This window comes from Parus major, chromosome 14 (assembly GCF_001522545.3).
Source record: "Parus major isolate Abel chromosome 14, Parus_major1.1, whole genome shotgun sequence".
In the NCBI taxonomy this organism is placed as follows: domain Eukaryota; kingdom Metazoa; phylum Chordata; class Aves; order Passeriformes; family Paridae; genus Parus; species Parus major.
Window position 1 is genome coordinate 5,827,622 of NC_031783.1, and position 23,870 is coordinate 5,851,491.

At 39.5% G+C, this 23,870-nt stretch overlaps 1 protein-coding gene across 2 annotated transcripts in view; it reads right to left on the bottom strand.

Moving 5' to 3' along the window:
- Positions 1-23,870, bottom strand: part of GRIN2A (glutamate ionotropic receptor NMDA type subunit 2A) — a 163,024-nt gene that overhangs the window by 137,484 nt on the left and 1,670 nt on the right. For both annotated transcript variants that reach the window (XM_015643183.3, XM_015643182.3), the window contains exon 3: positions 22,095-22,517. In XM_015643183.3, the coding sequence (XP_015498669.1) occupies positions 22,095-22,499 (405 nt within the window). In that variant the 5' untranslated portion in view covers positions 22,500-22,517. The remainder of the gene's footprint in view (positions 1-22,094; positions 22,518-23,870) is intronic.

A 23,870-nucleotide genomic window follows, 5' to 3' on the forward strand; every position in this document is an offset into this window, starting at 1 on the left:
ACCAGCCTTGACTGCACATAACCTCTTAGCAGCATTTAACGAAATTTGGAAATAGGTAACAGTGGGGAAAGCAGGCTGGATAACACACAACACAGCTGGGAAAATTTATAGAGTGGACTAGTGGAAAGAAAAACTAAAATTACTTTTACCTAAGTTCTTAATTCACATTAAAAATTAAACCCTACACCTGCCACAGAACAGTCTCACTAAATCTGGCTAATCTTCAGGGTAGATGCATATGGCAAAAGAAAGATTCATTTACATATCTTAACACACACAAAAAAATAAACAGCCCAGAGAAATTGTCCCATATACCACAAACACATTTCTCCAAAATCAGTTCCTGAAATAAAAAAAGAAACTTTGAAATCCTTAAGAAATAGGAACCAGGAAAAGCTACAACCAAAGTTACTTTTGTGATGCTTGCGTGCCTTCCCTCGACTCCCCATTATGTAAAACGCTTGAATACAACATGCTTAAAGCAATCTCGCCCAGTAATCTCCAGCAGAGAGCTAAAGGATGCAAGAGCTTTTTTACAAAATCTGTCTTCAAGCCATCAGCTAAATATTCCACAATCCACGGGTAACTGCCTGGAATGAAACAGCATGTTCTATTCTGGATTTGGGACCTTGCAGCTTTAACCAATTATTTACATAGTCACGAAGATCAGCTTGAATTTGGGAGATGTTGCTGCAGGAGATCTCCACCAGCAAGAGCTGTCACTGGAGCTCCTGGGAGGGGGGAGCAGGAGGGTAAAATGATGGGTAAAATGGGAGTTAATTGGAGGAGACCCCTTGCCCAAATCACCTCTGTAAGTGCAGCCTTATGGTGTAACTGGGAGGTGGGGCACTACCAGAACCTACAGCAAAACTTAGCACTGGAGTCCGAGATGAAGGTGCACTCTGACCACAAGGGAATAACACTGGAATTTTCCCCACTTTGATGCGCCTTGGCAGAGGAATCCGGTGCAGTACAGAGCCCTGAGGCTCTCCGTTTTGCAGGGAAAATGAAAACATTTCTAATGCTGCAACAAGAAATGCAGAAGTATTTTAAGGAAAGTCACTTTAACACAAAAAGAAGAGAATAATAATCCAATATTTCCATCCCCTGTTCTATACATCTTATCTAAAAAGCCAACTCCCTTATACAAAATAAGAGAAGGATGGACTCTCATATTATGTTTTACAGCTTCAATCAGGAATATAATAATCCTCACCTTTTTTGTTACATGTTTTAAATAATTAAACAGCGAAAGTTCCAGGTATCCATCCGCAGTATAAAGCAGCAGCTTGTGCCCTCAAGGCAAGCTCCATGTGAACCAGCCCTGCCTGTGTTCTCTCATAAAAGAAGGCAATCACTCTGAAGGAACTGTCACCATTAATGTCACTGTAACGAGTGCTTTTGACATCTCACCAACTTGAATTGCCAGAAATAAAAGTTAGAGAAAGCAAATTTCACTCTGCTTGCAGAGGAACACTTTATTATGAAACCTCTGAAACTAAATTTCCACTGGCCAGGTGCTGTAATGTCCCATGGGACATCTTCTCAAGGAAGCATCAAGTACCTGTTTCTGTGTCATTGGTTACATTCCCTACAGTGAGCTGTGGAGGTGGAAAAGACAATTGTCCACTTATACAAAGCAAATGAATCATCATGTCACTGTGCCCCTGTGCCAAATGGAGTTTCAAATCTCCTTTAGAAAACTTAGTTATAATAAATAGTTCCATTCTAGAATTCTTCACAAAATTTAGCCACATCTCAGGCGCCCTCCCTTGCCACATACCCTGTTACAAACTGAACACTGAAATATCTGAAGTTCTGCCTCATCTCACAGACTGTTACACATCTAATTTTCAAGCACCTTGCCTGTCAGTGTGCAAGCTGTGAATCCAAAACCCTTGGGACAAGCATGACATATCACCTGTGCTGGCTGGCTTGGAACATGCTGTCCAGGAGGTACCAAGGCTGGCTAGTAGGTTCTCACCCTCTATTTATACTTTGACTGACAGTCATGCCTAGAGGGAATCCTTTCCACTAAACTTAATTGTTTTACTGAAATGCTGCCAGACACCTCCATTACACCCCTGATGTGCCAGGAGGAATTATAGCTTTTATTTGCACTTTCCTGAAAATAGCTCAGTAGTTCATGCCAAGATGTGGATCTTGACATTATTCACAATTTGGGAAAGGCAAGCTATCAGTTATCTTTAAACAAATCACTGTAATGCTTTCTTTTAAGAAAGAAATTATTCTATATTCTAAAAGAGGGACAGTTAACTGTAGCTACCACTTCAATGGTATCCCAGACAAGAACTGTCTTTTGTAAAGACTTAAATTTTCTGCCACAAGCACACAAACAGGGGTGATATCAGTTGAGATCCCTATTTAAATACTTCTTTGGTAAGTAGTTGTTGATTGTTCTTTTATGTAGACATTGTCTGTTTTTACCTTTTAGCATGAACCAGAAGAAAATATCCTTAAAATAGGAAGTGCTGCTTAGGTTGCATTTACATACACCATGCATCTACATTAAATAATAGATTTCATAGTAGGAACTATATAAAACACATTTCTCTAAAGCAATTGTAACACCATTCATGTGATAACCAGAAAATGCTTTTATGCATATAAAAAATGTCAGTGCTTTTGCCCCCTCTACAACAATACCTTACATATCCATTTTTTCCCCCATAACCAAATATTTTCCCATGGTCTCAGCAATGCTCCCATTTTAACTTTGATGTTATAGGGCAAATTAATGCTATTTATCATTAATAACAAAGAGAAAGTTTAAAAACTAATAATACGGCCAATAAAGAATAATACATCCAATAAAAAGAGGCAGCAAGATACATATTTCTGGGCTAAAACCAACTCATTCAGTAGCACACTACTTGCAGGACTTACTTTGCACATTGGCACACAGCAGAATTTCTCAGTTTTGTCTTTCTTCTACAAACACACTCTGTTATTATTCCCAGATGGAACACAAATTTTCTCTCCTTGAAAGGCATGGCCAGCACACAAACAGCTCTGTTTGCTTTTCAGTTTTACACACATCCACTGCTGCATCAGCCAACTTCAGCTTGTTAAGCTTCCTTCCAAGGCTGTTTGCTTTGTGTCAGATTTCAAAGCACAGTGATCTCTCCTCACACTGGGTTCTGCACAGTGGTTGTCCTGTGCTCTGCTCACCCTTCTCAAACCAAAGAACAGAACGAGATCTAGTGATGTGATTGTTGTTTGACTATGTACCTGCATGCAAAATTTTCTGATTAATGTTATTTTGTGTGACACAAGATGTCATAACTGCCCCTAAACAATTCAGTAAACTGGTATCATGTAAGGATAATAACTGAAGATCTGGAATGGGATTTATTTCTAGTCTTTCATAGGCCAGTGGCACAGAGATCAATACTTCTACAAATACAAAAGGGATAAATGCTTTAAAAAGAAAAGCATCATTCAAGATTCCAGGTGCTTTTTGCTTTACTGAATTACATGCACAGTTACAGTTTAACTTGCAGTGGATAATGCAACATCCAGAGTTCTTTCACAGAGGAGCATGCAAGCACTTCCTAAACATCCTACACCCATGGTATCACTTCAATACATTTCAGCATATACCTCAGCTCAAATGATCTACCCTAGTAAAGTGTATCCCTGAAGAGAAAATAAGTTTTATAGGTTTCTTCTCAATGCACAAGCAAGTGTGTACACGATGAATTAAGCTAAGGAGAAATAAACACTACCTGGTTTATTGTTTTGTCTTTCCCAGTAATCAGAGGTATATTATTCACAATGAAAGGCCAATAAAAGTTAGAGAAGGAGAGTTTGTTTTGTCTTTCCCAGTAATCAGAGGTATATTATTCACAATGAAAGGCCAATAGAAGTTAGAGAAGGAGAGTATTTCATTACCCACACGTTATTTCACAGGTACTTGTTGCCATACTGATAATTCAGACCTGATAAATCAGGTTACCTGAACAGCCAGTGGATTACAAGTCTACTGGGAATAGTTTGTAACAAAATTAATATTCAAGCCCAGTATCCTATTAGTGCATTTCTCTCATTTGGGATTTCCAATTTATTTACCTGATAGACTTTTTGCAGTGGAAGTCAGTTCACAGTTCATCACTTCAAACTTCATCAATGCAGTTTCCAAAGAGAACAAGATCAGTGGGATTTTAATCAGCATGGCAACATGCCAGAGGAAAATACAGTTTTTCATATACCTGGTAGGGTAAATAACAGTCTAGTCACTGGACTAGGAAAAAATGGGAAAAGTTAGTAAGTGCCAGAGTAGGAATATATTGGGTCATTTATTCTTTTCCCCTCATCCTCTGAAAAGACTTAAATCAAGTAATTTACAGAAATAATTTTTCTGACAGCCTGAGTAACAGCACCCTCTTCTCCATTTTGTCATAACTCTAGCTAGTCTCTCCTTCCAAATCTGGGTGTCTGTTAATATCTGCTGTCACAACCCTAAAATATTACCAGTATACACAAAAACTGTTTCTGTGCAGAGTACATGGAATAAGGTAACACTGCAGCACAGTTCAAGCATCCATGTCTGAAATAATGATATAGTAAAAATTGCTGTAATTCCCAAACCACAGATGAAGTCTGGGAAAGCAGATTTACCATCCCCTGGACAAAGTCCCAGCCTGAACTTCAGACCTCCTGATACCTGGAGGAGTGAAGGAACCTTCACAACCTTCATAACCCTTCTCTAGGAGTCACACCTGCAACCTTTCAAATTCCTCCCGGTCACAGAGATGCCTCCACATCACCAGCACCACTTTTTGAGTAAATTTATCACTTACAGGCTCATTAATCACCTCTTAAAGACAGAGCAGAAAATAAATACTTCAATAGAAGATGACACCAAAGAAAGCAACTGATGTATCAATTGTTCATATGTGAGCAAGAGCTATTTCCACACTTTTGTCTGCCTTGTATCGTACTTAAGTCCTTTAAGGATTAAAAATTTTCCAAAAATATCCATTCAGATAGTTACTTATAAACTTATGGGCTTACATGAGAACAGCCAACTTTGAAAATCAGGGTCTGATTTTGAGATCATGTTTAACTTGGACTAAAATTAGCAATTACAAACAAGTAGAGGTTTCTTCAAAAGCACCATTGAACATATGAGATCAGACTGTTCATTTGCTGATTTGCTAGATGTTTCTTAATGTTTTGCTCTCTTTGCAGCATGTTGATCTTCACTTTGGAAAAAATCAGGACAAATTCTGCAAGTTTTCTGTCCAAAACAGCAGACAAAGCATAGATGCCATTCCAAGAAATTTCCAACAGAACTGAGGCAGGAGGCCAATTCTCACTTTGAAAGCAGAGGCGAACCACAGGCAGCCCATCTGAGGCCCTGAGGGCTCCTGTGTGCCAGTCAGACTAGATCAGATGCAGCAAAACAGCAAAGAAATGGAAGAGACAACTTAAACTTAGAATACTTTTCCAAAGCTTCCCCAGCAAAAGTATGTCTAGAACTGGGAGACAGTGGCAGCACAGGGGAGGGATCGGAGGAATCGACACAACTGACTTGACAAAATAAAGCTGAAAGTAGATGGGGGTCCTCTCAAAATCAAATATTGAACCCTCAGTCAATAAAAGAAACAGGAGAACATATCCACACATGGCTTTGTTGGTGGATGTGGAAGCAGTTCCAGGAATTTTGGCTGTGCTAGCAGCACAAATTTGTTTCATGACTCTGCATGGTCTCATCAGTAAACAGAGACAGCAGAAATACTGAGTGAAAATGCCTTTGCTACCTCAGAGGTTAAGGCGTGGGCTTCAAAAAGAAACTGCTGCCTGGCAAAGGACTCAAAAAGCTACAGTAACTCTTTCCAGCACCTTATTCCTCCTTGTTTCATGACACAAGCACAAGGAAACAGATGTATCCTGTTTCCATCAGTCCTGCTGAAAATAAATAAATAAAGAAATAAATGAAGGGTCATCACATAAACACTCAGAACACTAAAACAAAGTATCCTATTCCAATTTCTTTTCCTCTGCTCTCCCAAAGGAACAGCTAGGAGGACCTTAGAGTTTCTGAAGCGCTTTTTCTTTCATTTGCATTGGCCTTTTTTTTCCTAACATGGTAACATATTTTCATTAATAAGCATTTTTTAACAAAATAATTGGCCTCCAAAGGTCCCTGAAAATGAAACAGCTGTAAGAGCTAAAGAGATTAGAATTCCAGTATTAATGAAATCTGGGAAAAGTATGAATTGCTTCAGGGAAGAAATAGTCTTGGTCACTTTGAAACAGAATTTTATCCAATTTGGTGTTCAACCTTTTTTGCAGGAAAAAAATACAAACAGTTCTAACCATGTGTTGTAGACCATAGGTGCATTCATTAGCACATCCTCCCCATTAGCACATTCCTCTCCAGCCACAGAAAATCATCAGAAGAAAGATTTTACCATTCTTGCAAAGACTTAGTTTCAATTCCTTAAACACAGCTACAGAAAATAATTCAGCGTGACTAAAGTTTTACTGTCTTCCTTTCCTAATGTTCTGCTGTATATCATCACCTAAGAGCTTCTCACAGCCACTGAGAATCTATCCTTCCACAGCTTGAATCTGCACAAAAATTATAGATTTTGAAAAGCATTGCTTTCTGTAGCCTTTATTAAGAGCTCTTCAATAATAAAATCAAATTCTATGATAGTGACACTCATTTCCAATTGCTCAACAAGACCAGATAAAGTGTCTTGTCTCTGAAGAACCTTTCACAGCTGGAGACTCTGCAAGCTCTGTGAACAGACACCTGAAATCATCCTTTCATCAGGACAGCAGTGAAAAGAAAATATCATTGTATTTTTATAGGAATTTCCACTCCCTTGACCAGATTACTTCCAATAATCACATTATCATCACCTTGCTATATTCACTACATCTGTATTAGACCATGGCACATTCCCCTGAGTGTCATGGCAATCACTAGAAACCCTTTCTCCAGACCAAAATAAAGAATTAAAAAAGAATTAAAAAATATTTTAGTCCATGAAACAAAGTTTTAAATGAGAGTCTGAATATTGACCAAGACATTTTTCAGGCACAAGTACCCAAAGAAAAGTCAAGTTCTCCTGCTTCACATAAAAAGGTAAATATTTTTAATTTCTGGAGAAATGTTATGTTCTTTTCTAGGAGATGAGGCTTTAAAAAATTTTAAGACATAGTTCACTATATTCCAACAAGAATCCCAAGGCCAGTCTCTTTCCAGGGCTGATGGGCACAGTCCTTGACTGATAAGGAGCACATCAGGATCCTACGCCTTTCACTTCACTTTTACCAAATCTAACATTTATATAAGCCTGACTGGATTTGGAGGCAATGTTATTATAGTATTGCATGGTTTTCTCAATCTCAAGCTTTCTGTAAATATAAAGGAGAGTACAGAATTAGAAAGAACACAGTGAAAGCACATGCTCATCCTTCTTCATTGACCAGTTTCCATTATAACACCAGCCAGCTCCTTGCCATTCCTGAGCTTCTTCATTTTCCATCTAAATACCATTCACCACTTTCCATTTCCCACCTAAGTTGCAGTTGCCTGACTCATTTTATGTTGTTTAATCAGCTTTCCTTCTTCCTACATACAGCCACCATATCCTCCTCCCTGGCCCATTTTTACTAGATTAAACAAAACCAACTCACCTCATCTCCTGAAGGTGAGACTTTCATTCCCTGGTCACAGAAGTAACTAATTTATAAGTTCATTACAGGATCAGGGCTTTTTAGAAAGTGGGAGACTAATTGCAGACATTATTCCAGAAATTTCTCTGTTTCCTGCCTAGTGAAATTGTCTCGAACAGCTGCATTGATAGAAATTAAATAGAGGAACATCCTTCCAGCTTCTGGCCCAAAAACTTTTGCTGCATTCATCCAGTCCTTAACAAGATATTACAGCTGGGTCCTGTTAATGCCATTCCTGTTTTACCCAATTATTTTTTTCCTAAAATATGTATTTCTACAGCCTCAAATCTGATAAATGTGTGTATATATACATATTAATACTTCAAACTACAAAATTAATCTAAAATATAAACTATGAATTGTGGTCCTATTAACAAGAAAAGTATGTTTGGGCAGTAATTTTATTCAAAATACAGTGCAATCCAGTGAATTCACCATACTGCAGTCTTAACCTCAGAAAATTTCCCATCCTGGTCAACAGACATAACTAATCAAAAACTAGAATAAAAAGCCACAGTGAGCAGCACAGATTTTAATCCTATCCACCCAGTCATGGAGAGAACTGCTAAAATCTGGGTTAATCCTTCCAATCCTTAGTCAGAAATGAAAGTCTGTGCAATTGAAATAGTATGCCAGAATTAGATTTGCCTGTGCTAAGGATTCGATTAAGCCAAAAATTAAGATCTGAAATAGCTTCAGTTAAAACCAAAGCAGTGCATTTCCACTGACAGATATTATAATCCAGAAGAGTCATTGTACTGAGACCAAACTCATAACTCTTCTCTCCACAGGAAATTAATTTGGGGAAAATCCCAGACACTGATTTTCAGATAGTTTTGTCCAAAAAAAAATTCTAAAAAATTAAAATTTTAAAAAAGGGGAAAAAAAAAACAACAACAGTTTTCCTCCAAAGTGATGACAACAATTACTGGACTGGAAAGTCATGAATAAGGAACAGTCTCTGGTGAGGAAGACCACAGAAATAAAGACAATTACTTACATTGACCTTAATATGAAGCAGATTCTCACAAACACTGGCAATTTTAACTACTTTAAGTTTCTTACTGCACTCAAAAGCATGATATATCCATTAGATATAAAATACACTTCCCATATCTATCTACCTGCATTGGGCAGGGGATTGACTTTATTTTTACCAAACTGAGAGCTTACACATGTCAACACAGGAAATTTTAAAAATGAAGAAGGGAGGTTACCACTGTCCCAGGAGCCATTTCACTTGAAGCCTCTTCACCATTTGATTGAAGCCAGCACAAATCTAAAATATTACAAACAGTCTGCATTTGCTGATGCTGCAAGTCTTCAGACTTGTCTAAAGACAATTTACATCAAGGCTGAATTTTATGGTTGTTTTGTTGTTGGAGTTACATATGAGATCACTTCAAGACCCAGAACACCAGTGATCCCCTTGAGCCTACAAATGCCATGTCTGTGCACTCGTGTAACACATCACACTGTGCAGTCACCACGGGAGGCAAAAGCAAAGTGGCAGCAAAACTCTCAGTTACAAATATTTAAGGTCTATGGTAACAGAATAATAGAGGGAAATATTCAGTTGTATTCTCTATGTCAGGATAGCCAGAGGTTTCAAGCAGTTGCATAAGCATATTTCTGTAATCTTTGTTGCTCCAAAGCTGGAAGCTTTTACTCAGGCAAGACTCTTTGAAGTTACTTTGGGAACTGGCTCTCTGCAGATGGAAAAAACAAATGATTAAACCAGCTCAATAGGGAGCCAAGCTTACTGTACATACTTGATTTAAAAAGAAACTAAGGGAAGGAGAATTATTTAACTTTTTTTAATACAAACTAGAATGCTTGTTAAGAAGGAAAATATTCCAGCATCTGAGCTGAATTAGAAAAGCTGTTTTAATACTTTTGAGATTTTTTAACTGGGTGGAATATGCAAATTAAACCTCAAAATGACCCAGTAAGGTGGAAACCTAACTAGCAAAATGAAGTTTAAAGAAGTTATCAGGTTTAACTCAAAACCAACTAGCTTGTCAACAGGATATTTCACTAGCAATCCTGTATATTATGAGAGAGAACACCCTAAGTGCAGCCCTTGCAGAAAATGCTTTAAGTCTATTGTGTGCTTGGCCTTTCTATCTCAGATATTACAAAACTATGTTGGCATCTTTATGGCTGTTACATAAAGAACATATAAAGCCCCTCATTAGAAAGGAAAAACCCCCTTTGTTATCTCTCTACATGGCAGCATTCAAATCTTCAGGAAAAGCAATTAAATAAGCATTAAAAGACTAATTATTTAAAGCATTTGCTTACTTTGCACTTGCTCTTAGTCCTTTACTTCCCAATGAAATCAATCACACCAAAGTCAGGATCCCACAAGCAGGATTTTTGCTTTCCACGTGGACTTGTGTACGACCTGCACGCTATCCTTTCCTAGAGCCAGTTTCCTCCTCAGCTTTTACAAATGCCTTTGCTGACTTGAGAGCTTTTTTATGCATAACTTATTTAAAACTAGGGTTCTGCATGCCTATAACCTACTTAATGCAGTAGAGTGTGGGAAATGAGCAAAGTTTGTTATTTTAGTTTAAGTTTTCCGCTGCTTTCAGGCAGTGTCCGCTGAGAGCTCTACTGCAGCTTAACAAATCAATAAGACCTACACTGGAATAAGGATTGCTGAGGTGGACTGTCACATTTTATTATTGCCTGAAATCCCTCCATATTTTAAGATCTCTATCTGTAAAATGGTAAATCAAAAACCAGCTTGTCTTAAGCCAGTAGTCATCCCATAGCAGGAAGGAACCAGAAAGAATAACTTAAAACAATTTGAACAAGCACACTAAAGATTGGTAAGGCTTTTAATGACCAGTAAAGACACACATACTGCAGGTGACAGCTGGGTCCACAAAAACTTCATGCACATTCATTTAAATTTTTATTCAGAGATCATGTGATGTGTTTTTATGAGAAATTTGGAATCTGAAAATATCTGTATATAGTGAAAAGACACTGAGCAACAGTTCAGGATATTATAACATGAATTTCTCCTATAATTTGCTAAGTAACCTATTTAGTGTCATTTTTTCACTGATCATTAGACATATTTCAGTCACTCTTATCCTATAAAATAGCAATGGATAGTAAAAAACAGCAGGAATGTAAGAGATTGCAAGCCTGAAGCCTGAGAAAGGTTAGAAAAGGTGCAACATTACTTTTGCAGTTGTTAAGACTGGTAAAAATGACAGGATAACTATATCTGGAAATGGCTGTGAAGATCATTTTTGTCTTTACCTAGCCCAAAGTGTGGAGGGGATCATGTAACTTGTATTTTGCCCTCCACAAATGAGCTCACCCTGCAAAGAGCCAAGGCTGTCCTTGTCTGGCTCTTCCCTGCGCTCTGCTCTCTGCTCGTTTTCAGCCTCATGATCCAACCAGTCACTTAGACAACATCAGGATTTGTGTCATTCAGGATCCAGAACTTTGTTCACTGCACATAATAACGATTTAGGTACTAAGTGCCAGTGAACCTGAGTCTCAGAGCAGAACTTTTAAAGTAACAGCACAGCACATTCACATACAGGGGAGACTGCAAAATTAGCAATCACCTAACACAGAGTGAAGAAATTTGCTTTCATATTTTTTTCCTGTCAGTCTGTCCTCTCCACGGAGGAGAGGAGATTGGGAGATGCAAAATTCAGAATTTAATTAAATTATAAAAGGGAATTATGAATATATTTTGAGACTCCTGTTCCTAAAAAACGCAGGGTGGTAAGGATTCCCACAAAGCACCTGAACAGAGTGAACACAGATGCATAGAGAAAAGTACTTGTATTACCACAAATCAGAGAATTAGTAAAAATTATTTCAATTTTTATAGAAATGAATGCTTACACAGAACAGCATCATTAGCCAGCCAAGTGCAAAGGGGGGAATTTTATTTCAGGAAAGCTTATAATAGACTCCTTGTCTCAGAGGTTATACTAAAGGGAAAAAAGAGTAGTAGGGAAATTTTAAATTGCATTAGAATGGATACAAGTAGACTCTCCAATACATCAATTTCCAGATGGTTAACTACAGCCCAGACTCCCCACACTGCAACAGGAAAAGCAAGCACCTCCCTGTACAAGTATGTAAAGCAGACAATGAATGCAGAAGGAATTACTTAAGGCTGAAAAGGATTGCCCAAAATCCCAAGATCAGGGTAGAAGAGATAAAGATAGAAACTGCTCAGAATTTTGAGTAATTCTGGTTTTCTTATACTGTTTTCTTCACAAAAGGTCACTTCAATCAGTAATTTATTTCTGTTTTATCACCACCTTAGTTCCTCACCACTACCCTAGCTCACCTGGTTCAGTTTATACTCCTTTCCTCTATTTCCTGCTTATTAAATAGGAATAGATTTGGCTTAAATTTATAATTTTTACTTTGTTCTTGGGACCCCAGAGAAATTTTATTTACTCCAATTAAGATTATTTTAGATGTGTACACTGAAAGAGGCACACTATTCTTAAAGTTCAGGGATACAGAATTTTAAGCACAGAAGTAAGTATTCCCTCCTACCAAATTTGCTTCTGCTAGAAGTGAACTAAGGCAATAAATAGAAAAAAAAAAATCCTGACTACCATGACAGTCAAGTATAAAGTGGAATAGTAAATGGATAGGGTGCAGCTGAAGGCTCCGTCAGAGAAGGGTGTTTGGAAGCAGCTCTTGGGTGAAGGAGGTTGGCAGACAACACACTGGGTAAGGAAAATCCAGTCTGTGTGAAGAAAGCAAATATTTCATTTTACAACTTCTGTACCAGTTTGCTGTTAAGGGACAGAGGTTAAAGTTTCACATGCTAAGCAGCTGAGCCATCCACATCTTTCCCTGGAACCCAGTCTCTACAAAAGGAAATGTCAGCCTTTTCACAGATAGCAGTAGTTAAATGCAGATAAAGGAGAGAGGAGACGATGGCAAAGAGATCAAAACAAAATAAAGGACAGGGTTAGCTTGTTTCCTACAAAAATAATGTGACTGCTGAAAATAAACCAGACCATCCTAAATGGTACTTGACTAGCATACAGACACTTCTCATAATTCTGGCATCTGTTTTCTTATGATGAATTCACAAGCCTTATCTCATCCCAATTAGGTACTTCATACAGCTCTGATGGCTATGCCAACACAATTTACTCAGAACTCTTAATTAGCCTCACACACAAAAAAATAACATGCAATTTGTCTGGTAATTATATGTTTCTGTAACTTCTCAAAGCAACTTGTTACTTAGAACAGATTACCTTAATTCTATTTTCTGTCATACCTAATTGTGTTGCAAATTTTGTGGAGCTGAAAGGTGGTTATAAAATCCCTGCCCTTTCTTCTTTCATAGTGGTTCTACATACACAGTGTGTTTCCACTCGACACAAAATCAATGCAGTGAAAACAAAGCAGTCCTATTGCTAATTTAGTCACGTGAAAAGGCAACCTGCTCAGCACAAATAGACAAAACTTTCCATCAATAAAGTTACAGAAATCTTGAACCAAAAGGTAGGACACCAAAAACAAACCACCTCTGTCAAGAAAAGGAAAAGAATAAAAGAGAAGATAAGCAGCTTTCTACCCAGCAATCCTTTGAATGAAACATGTTTATAGAAATATCTTGCTGCAACATGCACAAAAGGCAGAAATAGTCACAAACACTGAGTGAAGGCCATGGAGCAAGACCAGCACTGGTGCTCTCAGTCATGCTGCAGCAAGGGACTTGTGACAAGGAAATGGCTCAGCCCATCTCCATCAAAAGCCTGGAAGGAAATTACTTTCACAAAGTTATGATGGAGACAGGAAGCCCAAAACACTGACTGAGGACTCATCTGATAATGGAGCACCTCTCCAAGAGAGCCTGCTCAAAACTCAAATCCAAGGAAGCACAAAGTTGAGAGATATGGTCCTGATCTAAAAAAAATCTGCTTCATCCAGGCTACACCAAAAGGGCTGCATGTGATCCTGCTGGGAAATTGCACTACTGTCAGCCAAGAGAGCACACCAAAGCACCCCCACCTGTAGGCAGGCTCCATCCAAGGAGCAGCCAAACCAATGTACTTGAGAAATACCAAAAGCATGAAGATTACCACTTGTTTTTCTCTCACCCTTCCTTCTCCACCTGCAGCAAGGGAATGCAGGAGGAAGCAGGGAGAAGAAGCTGCATGTATACCAAAAAAAACAGACCTTACTTTCTCAGGTCTGATCACACCCAAATACGAATCAAAAAATGCTGTACAAAAGAAATGGAGATTGTTTTGGAACTGTGTGTAGAATATTACAGTGTTTCAGTCAAATCTCATCCAGAGCCCTTTAATGTGTTTCTCAGTGTGTTACAGTGAGAAGGAAATGTATCTCTGCTTTGAATTTGCCCCTGCCCAAAAACATGTTAATCATCCTAAGCAAGATTGACCAATGTACAACCAAATGGAGTCGTTGCCATGCTCTAGAAGTTTGCTTGGTGCTGGATTTTCTAATTTTAGTTTAGTCTCTGTTGCTGTTGAAGAGGAGAAAAGATTATACAAACCATCTAAATATATACATTTATGAATGATTTCTTTAATCCACAAGTGAAGCTGAAAGAATCAGTATGTGAATAAAATCTTAGTCACAGATTTGGAGTAGAAACTGTTCCTTTTTCAAGAGGTTTAAATCATTCACAAAGGTTGATCAGGGAGCCCTATTTAACCCTCAGCCCAGGAGCCCTCATGGCTGAGTCCCAGATAGGACAGACCTTTCTCCAGAGGAATTCTCCTCTTCCCCAAATAAGAGACAACTTGTACACCTGGAACTTCCTCCTCCCTCCAAATACTGAGGCTTTTTGGTCACTTAAGCTTCGTGCCTATGGAATGTACAGGAAAAATTGCTGTAGGGAAAGGAGACAATGTTAACTGCATATCATAAACTTACAGCTGCTGGGCACCAACCAACCTCCACCAGCAACTTGGAATATCCCATTTGCACATCCACAGAACTCGTTTTCCTCTTGGTTGTCCAGCTTTTATATTACATTTCTTTTGCACACTTCAATTTCTCTCCAAAACATTTCCCCTTCTAACTAACCAATCATATTTCCAGTTCTGGTTTCACAGAGCCTGCGAGTTCCACCTTTTCCCTGACCCAGAATATCAAGTCTCAGGACAGACAAGATACATCGTGCATCTGCCGAAGGGCAGAAAACGTTTTCCTTGAAAGAGTGGGGAGACCAGAGCATGACCCCTGAGCAGCAGGGTCTCTGCAGGGCCATGGGAGCCCCAGCTGGGTGTCCCCCTTGAGAAGCCAGAGGGGCCTGGGCTGGGGGATGAACACACTGCAGAACTGGAGCTCTGCACTCAGAGAATTAAACCACGTGCAGTTTTACAAACTGCTTCCAGCTTATGCACCTCAATTGCAAGCACAGGAGTTTTTTTCCTAAGGACATTAAGTCTAAATCTAATATAAACAGCCAATGATGCTGCTGCAGTTTTATGTATTTATTTCAGTAAAGTACAGAAGAAAATTTCTCAAGGATTTAAACAAACAATATGGTGACAGATGGTGTGGAGAAAATCCAGGCTGGGCTCCCTCAGTAAAATCCACACAACTTCATAGCTCCAGGGAGGAGTAGAGGCAGAGGAGGAGGGAAGAGGGGAAGAGAATGAGTACACACAAACCAAATGACCACAGATTTGTAAAAAAAGAAAGCTACAGCCTGCAAAGTTTTTCTGTGCATCTATACAAAGCCCTTTGTATCATCACCATGTAGGCAGATCTATCCCAGAGTCTTCCAAGCAAGATCAAAAAAATTAGAAAGAAATTCTTCAAATTAAATTGTTAGTTCAAATAAGTGACAAAACACACTAATGAACTGTCTATTCAAATAATCTAAGCAGCCTCAAAAATAATTAATAGATGAAACACAAAAAATGTGTTTGACATTATATCAAAGCCCTTCTCTCTGTACACTGCATAATTTTATACTTTCAGGTACATTTTCTGGATATGTTCTAATTGCCAGAACTTTGCTATGTATTTTGTAATGGTCTATAATTATTTTATAACTTAAAAGGAATAATTTTTAAATTTTTTATTTGAAAATGTTCTTGGGGAAAAAAATTCCAAAGATGCCACCAGAAATTTCTGTGAGCAGAAAACCGTGCTGAAGGTCCTGTGTCCTACTTTCACAGCCCAGGAGTCTGCTGTGTTGTAATTACCCCTAGACAGGCAATAGTTTGGAGATTGCATGGGTGATCTACAACAGGGACTTGCTAGCAGTTTTGAGATGTTGCTGCTCAAAACAAAGATACTTAGGGATTTCTATTTCCAAGTACTGTAAGAAAAGTCTGAAGAGAAAGAAAACAGTACCTTTGAGATGAAAATATATAGTTTATTGCAAAAGACTAAAGTGAAGCCACTCTTCTCTCCTAAATGAGTGGTGTGTAGAAACCAACCCTGCACCTTCAGCTCAGCTGCAACTGTAAATTTAAGCAAACTAAAATATCAGGAACTTACCTGCACCTAAACTGCATGAAAAATCAAGCAAACTCAAGACTTCCATTTCCTACAACATGCTCATTAGTTATTGAAATTCCTAATGTTTTCAAAACTACCTTCCTTCTGCTTTGGAAAATTAAATTAAATATCCCCACCATGAGCTCCATAAGTGTGACAGTTCCAGTCTACTGCTGCAGTATTCTAGAAATTCATCCATGTTTTCCTTCACTGAATAAAGAGGGACAAACTTACGTGCACAAGAGAATGAGGAATAACACAATCACCTCAGAAATTGCTAGGAAAACCATTTAGAAAAAATAGTAGGAGAAGGAGAGCAAGAAAGCAAACTCACATCATTAATTTAATGCTCCTCTGAGTTCCAAGACCAGCTGAAAGCAGCAAAGACTCCCAGCCATGCCAGTACAGGAATAGCAATGTCTAAACCAGCAGGGTCTATCTATCCCAACCACCTCACCCTGGCACAGCACTGCCTCCTGAGGAGGAAAAACAGGGAATATTGTATCCACACATTTCATTCCCCTCATCAGGATAAACCTCAGGCACGTTTTTAACCATTTAATACCACAGATTACAGCATGTATGTGCAAAAGGTACTACCACAGATTACATTCTAGGTCAAAAAATCTTATGGGTGTGCAAGACTTTCTTAAAAGTCCATATAGATTGGCTTTCATGGATATGGACAAGTAAACACAGATTTGCAAGGAGGTCAGTGCTACATTTTTATCGCAGCTCAAAATAAAAATCAGAATATCTGAAGGTTATTCTTCCCATAGGGGCCTTCATACAGCTACAAGGGAAGAAAATCAAGTTCAATTGCTTCTTTAAATGAGTCAGAAGCTGGAAATATTGTGTGCAACAGACTATGTAGTAGTGCAAGCTACTATGTCTAGACCTGAAACAGCAGTTATATGAATACTGCTATTTTTGCACTAAAGTATTTATTAACCAATGGTTTAATCTTTCAGTCTTTTACAGTAACAAAGCCAAAGTCAATCTCATGCTCAGACACATCGTGCCATACACATCAGCCATCAGGAAGGGCAGGAATGAGAAGTCACTGTTATAGAAAATCTTAAATTTACAATTTTTTATCATAAAATTCAGAACTGCTTTTACAAGCCAACAAAACAGGCTGGACAGAAATCTGCATATGCATATGGCAGACATGTGAATGAATGAGCACATTCCATGTAGTATGAGCTCCAGAAAAGATTCTACAATAAAAATCAAATAACAACACGCCCCTGCCATCCATCGAACAATTTTGAAATCATGAAGAGTTGAAGCACACTTACACATAGTACAAAAGATAAGTGAGGCTTCTGAACCTTTTTGTCCTTTAGAGAATCACTGCACCATGGAGACATTTGGCAAGGAGCTGGAGGATGTGTGGAGGAACTTTGAGATCATCAACAAAGTCACGTACAGATAGGAGAGCATCAGTGCTCCAGAGCCAGGAGTCTGGGTGGGCTCTGATCACAGCTGCTTAGAGCTCTGGTTTGCACAAGTGCAGCACAGGTTTTTGCCTCTCAAATGAGCTAAAACAAAGCAATTCCAGCTATACCTATAATGAGGTAAAAATGACAAGTAATGCAAACATCGGCAAGTATTTCACTGAAGCACCTAAAAAATCACCACCAAAAGAATGAAAGACTTCAAAGTACAGTTTCACTCAGCACTTATTAGCAATGAGATGCCTTATTTATGAAGTACCCCGGCAGTGCTGCAGGGCAGGGGCCCATGGGGTGGGCTCAACGTGAGCCAGCAGTGCTCCCTTTCGGTGGCACAGCCGGACCAGGCTGCGGCAGCGGCTGCTCCAGGGAGGGACCGCTGCCCTCACAGGAACCACCAGCCCCTTTCTGCAGCCCCCTGTACACCTGTGGGTCTCCCCAAACAAAACACCAATATATCCAAGCAAGTCCAAAGGACTGCAAGTAATGCCTGGAGGAACATTTTCCCCAGGAAAGTGACAGGTAAGGAGCGCTGTAATTGCAGCCCAAAACTGCACTGAGGCAGAGTTGGACTCAGATTCACAGCAAAAGAACAAAAGCCTGTGGTATCAAGGGAAATTCTAATGAGATGAAAGGAAAATATTTGCATGGTGAGAGAGGTTAATTACTGAAACAGATTGCCCAGAGAGGCTGTGGTATCTACTTCCAGTGAGATATTCAAACCTTGACTGGATGATCTGATTTCAGTAGCTCATCACAGAGCTAGGGCTGGGTTAGACAACCTCCAGCAATCCTTTCTAACCTCCAGGGCTCTCACAGAATCATTATGCAATAATATGTAGTACTCACCTTTTGAAAAAGCAGATAGTTATTTTGCATAACATTTCCAGATCTGTTTCAAGATTTATCACTTTGTGATAACCCTTCTGGAAAATTACCCTCACCTTTAACACTGTTTGACTATGTTATAACTGTAACTGCTTCTACAACAATAAAATGCCTCAAATTATGTCTCTCAAAAAAAGACTTCTAGAAAGATTTAGGTTTGCAATAGGCAAAAGCAGTATGGTTCAAAGACAAATATTCCTGGACATATTTACAATACATAGGGGTATTTTTTCCCTTATGTGAAGAAACAAGTCTTTTAGCATTGATACAGAAGTAACATGATGTTCTATTTTAAACAAAAAGTATCACAAATACTATCATTATAATCATAGAAAGTGGTGAAACAAAGGTAACTATGTTTGAAACTAAATGCTCAAGTCAGAAAACAATTCCTAAGTAATGTTTGTGTTGAGATGTCTCAAATGTCAAGAGATACAAGATGAATAAACAGCCAGCCTGTCTTCAGCATCCTCCAAGGGATGCTGATGCTCAGCAGGCTGGCAGAGACGCCCCAGAAAATTCTCATCTTGTTTCAGTAGACTATCCCACATCTGAATATGTTTGAAGTGCGTGACAGAACTGGGGACCAAAGCCAAGGAGCAGTTCATTGGCAGGAGAGTTCCTGCCAAGAGCAGGTGATAAAATCAGCTGGAGCAGAGCATGTGGCACTGCCCAAAGGGTATCTCTGCAGCACAGTCAGGATCAGGTAAGTGCCATACACCTCCAGGTGCCCCATTGGTTTGTTGGTAGGGTTTGGACAGCTGATGTCAGGTAAAGGTAGATCAGTGAGGTTCAGAAAACATTCTGGTTTGGTTGGCTTCACATGCCTATTTTCCATGTCTGAATCATGCAAAATCTCTCCTCAGATGGTGCAGGGAAACTCTGAGCAAACTGCAGCAGAGTTGGGCTGGCGAAGGAGGCAGTCTAGACAACACACCACTCACCCCAGATGTTCAGACAGGGACTCAGTGCTTCAAACTCTGTATGCCCTGCATTAATCACTGCAAACTCCAAATGTGGCCATACCTCATCCTTAGAAATATAAAACAACTCTTTTTTTACAGATATGGCTCTTCAGTCAAGATTCACATTGACATAGTATTTATTAGCCACAGAGAGTATGGTAGCTTATCTCCTCTCAGTCATTCAGTGAAGTCTTCAGCAGCACAGAGAATTATAGATGAGTTCTCATTCCTGTGCCCTCACTGTAGTTGAGTTCAGCATCACATAACAACCACCTGGCACAGAACTCATATGATAAGGACATAAATGAAATGGCCTTATCAGAATTCCAGAGCACTACATCCACAAGCAGGAGTGGGACCTGGCACCTTTTGCAATAGCCAGGCATCTCAATGCATGAGACAAAACAGGAGACTTAAAATAATCTTCAAAAGTCAGCCAACACCTATGTGGGCCAGCTAAAATCCTGACAGTGACTTGAAAGATTTCATATATGCAATCCTTCTCCTTCAGATTTCATCTCCCCACCTTTCTAACAGCACTGTGAATTTCAATTTCATCTCCCAGGAATTCATTCCTAAATGGATGGTTAATTGAGTGACACATGCAGGTCTCATTACTGCAATGTTCCAAACCCCGCTGCAAGACACTGCACATTGCAAAGGTCAATTTAAAAATTAGGGCAATATTAGTTACATGAACAAACAATTCCTTCAGCCAACTCAAGCTACTGAAGACTGCTCTGTTAGATTGTTTTAACACACAAAAGACAATTTTGATTTCCCCAATGGAAATCTTAGAAGCTAAATTTCAGCAGGAAAGTTTACTAATAAAACTCTGATAACCCCTAAAATAAAAGACAGTGATACAATAATGATAATATTAGCATACAGTGAAAATAGTAGTAATTTACTGAGACAAAAAAAAAAAGGACTGTTTCATTTTCTAGAGGCTCTTATATAAAACTAAAAATAGATCTGTATCAGTAACATCCTGCATCTGCTACCAAGAGCAAAGATGATTCTGTAAAGGATTTCTTCCAGTGTTTCATCACTTAGCCCTGGCTGGGATCTTCAAGTGTTCTTACACTGCCAGAGACAGTTAAGTGAAATAGGTATCAGATAGAAGCACTAAATACATATAAACCCAGCTTTAAAAGACAAGTAAATCTGCACTGTAATTTAAAAGCACATGAATCTGCCTCTGTAATTTGGTCACTGCAATTGCATTTAAGATAGCAGCATTGACTGTAATGATCTTTCTGTATAAATCAAGATGTCAAAGGCATTGTTATAGGATCTCTGCTATAATTCAGCACTTATTGTCCCCCCCTTGTATGACAAGTTCTAAAGGAAGATCATTCAAAATACCAAGAAAAACAGTCCTCTCATCCCAATGGGAAAAAGTCTTTTACAGAGGTAAAAAGTTTCCAAAGTTCAAAGCTGATTCCTCAGTCATAACTAATCCTGCTTCTTTTTCCTCCTTACTTCACAAAATAATATATTGGGACCACTTCCTTTTCAGAGAGCCCTTTATTATTCAAAAGTCACTCCTAAGAAATAATAACAGTCCACTAATAAGGAACCCTAAAGTATGGAAATATCGAGAAATTAGTTACAATTAGCATTAAAGATCTTCATGTGCTGGCAAACCAGTGACTTCCCACATCTGCCCTCTCTCTTTGAGCTCTCCTCTCTTACACCACAGTGGGAGCTCCTGTGACTTTCAGGGGAGGCAGAGTCCCCAGCAGAGCTCAGCCCTGCACTTAGAGCCTGTTTCAGGAGCAGCAGCAATCACCTCACAACATCAATGCTGCAGCACCAGCAAGGAGTCCTTAAAAACTGGTACAACATCAAGGAACTTGAGACATGAGTCTCTTGTGCTCTTCCAGTCTCACAACAGATTACCTAAAAATATGTTTTCCAGCAAAACCATTTGTCATTATCTCCAGATTTCAGACAACCCCTTACAGGATTTTTTCCTGAACTACAGTAGGAAAATAGATGTATCCAGTTAGCAAAAATCTAGTTCAGTAAATCTATGGAATGCAGATGGTTCATGTGTGCAAGCCTACTTAATCCAGATACTGCAGTGGATCACTAAAGCCTGGCTTATTATTGTCCTACTATTACTGTTGCACCCAAATACATTCAGGTCTATTGCTTACTATTTCTTAGAAGCACCACAGAACATCTGCTTATAGTTTTACATCTTATCCTCAAAATCATTTTATGAACCTACTATTATGAGGCTGTTTTTACATTTACTGATCATATTAGCTATCCAAGTTTTTTAACTGACCATCATTCTATGTGCTGGAGAGTAATATCTCATTAGGACTGCTTTTACAGTGTTAAAAAAGTTGAGTTTCAGGCACAAGACCCAAAATATTTCTGAATATTTGGTGAGCCATCGACAAAGACACCATTATGCATACTTTTTTTCTTTTTTTTAAGTACAGAGAGACAACTAAGAGCATCTTTTTTTGAACTGCTTGTAGCAATTATTCATGATAGAGACCAACACAATGAAGTACATTAGAATAGCAAGAGCTCTAATAAATTTTCCTACCTTATCTGCCATTATCATGGAGGCCCCGCCATGAATTCCAAGAATTGGAATAGAAGTCTGAGATGAAATAAAATCCAAAATCTGAGCTACTGCCTCCTGATCAGTGTCATCTCCAAAAACCACTCCATGGATCTTGGTGCCTGACATCAAGTCACAAACATGTGTTATGATGCTCTTAGGGTCAGTCTGGTTCACAAGAAGGGTCACTACATTGATATCAACAGTCAGGTCTGCTGACATTTCCCTGGTCCAGAGAGCTCTGATATCTCTCTCTGTTATATACTTGGTCCTTCCCAGAATCACTGCAATGTTCAGGACGGGATAATTTTTCTCTGCTCCACGAACAAAATCCAAAGGTGCCAGAAGAGCTTGGAGTACCAGGAGAGCACAGCCAATTTTCCTCATCTTTGCCAGCTTTATCCCCTGTAAAAGTGATCACAATGTATAAGAAGAACATAGAGAAAAACACATATACTGTATATCTTCAAAGAAGGTTTTAAACAGAAAGCTTCTGGGCATAATGCAAACTTTATCAGCTTTTTATAATGCATCCTTCACCTTAGTTCCAAGTCAAGCCTCTTATATCCTATCAAAAACTTGGCTTGATAATGACAGTATTACAGCTGGTCTTCCACAAGCAAGGCAAAAACTGTAGAAGTTCAGAGAAAAGACCCATTAACATTCTTCCTGGATAGCCAACAAAATTAAAATGACTGGCATCATTAAAAAAAAAAAAAAAAAAAGACATTATCATCCTTCTCTTTAACCTCGCTGTGCTAAAATAGGTAAAAGAATTTTTTTTTCATCTGGGATATTCTCCTTCATCCTGGACATCTATTTAAACTTCAGTCACTGTCTAACAGAGAGAGGTATTTTAGCTCAAAACGAGAGAAGTGAGCCAGAGGTCTGCTGGAATCCCCAGTCCACATACTCCATACATCTCACAGCATCCCAAACCCATGCTGTTTTATTTCTGAAGATCTCTCCTAGGCAGACGCTGCTTAAGGAATCCTACTGCATTTCTGGAACAGATTCAAAAGCACAATCTTAATTCTTTTCTGTGCTCTCATGCAGAATTCAGAACTTGAGCATCTCAGAACTGCTGATCTCGGACACTAAGTTGTCCCTGGTGTTGAAGGGGAGGGTGTTCCATAAATGAGCATCACTGCATTGGTTACCTCATGTCTTCACTGAATCTCTGTAGGGGGCTGAATATAGACGGAGTAGGATGGGGAGAGAGATGAGCCACAGAACGGATCTGAACTATCTGAAGGAGGGAGAAGGAGAGCGGGTCTGACTCTGCAAGATCTCCCCCTGTTTCTGCGCCCCGAGGGATTTCCACCCCCATAACTGGCTCTCTGCTAGCTGCAAGAAGGGAGTCCCTGTGCCACATAAAGCCAAGCTTGTTGCAAAGCGTCACGCAGAACACACAAGCGGGGCTGTCCAATCAGGGGTGGCATTTTTCAGATCTCCCCTCTCATCCTGCCAGCCCTATCTTCATCCTCAGTCGGAGCCGTCTGCTGCTGAAACACACCGCCAGACACGGGCTTGCAGCAGGGCCGCTTCCTCTCGGGGCACGCAGTGAGACGAGCGCTCGCCGAGCATTTATTTAACTGCACATCAGCGCTGCCCGATCCACTGCGGGCCAGGCTCCCGCCGGCCGCCGCCACACCAGCGGTGGAACAGCAAACCGAAGTGTCCCGGCTTCCCCCCGGCCCGAAGAAGGCTCCGGGCCCCGCGGGCCCCCCGGACCCCCCGGGCTCCCCGGGCTCCCCG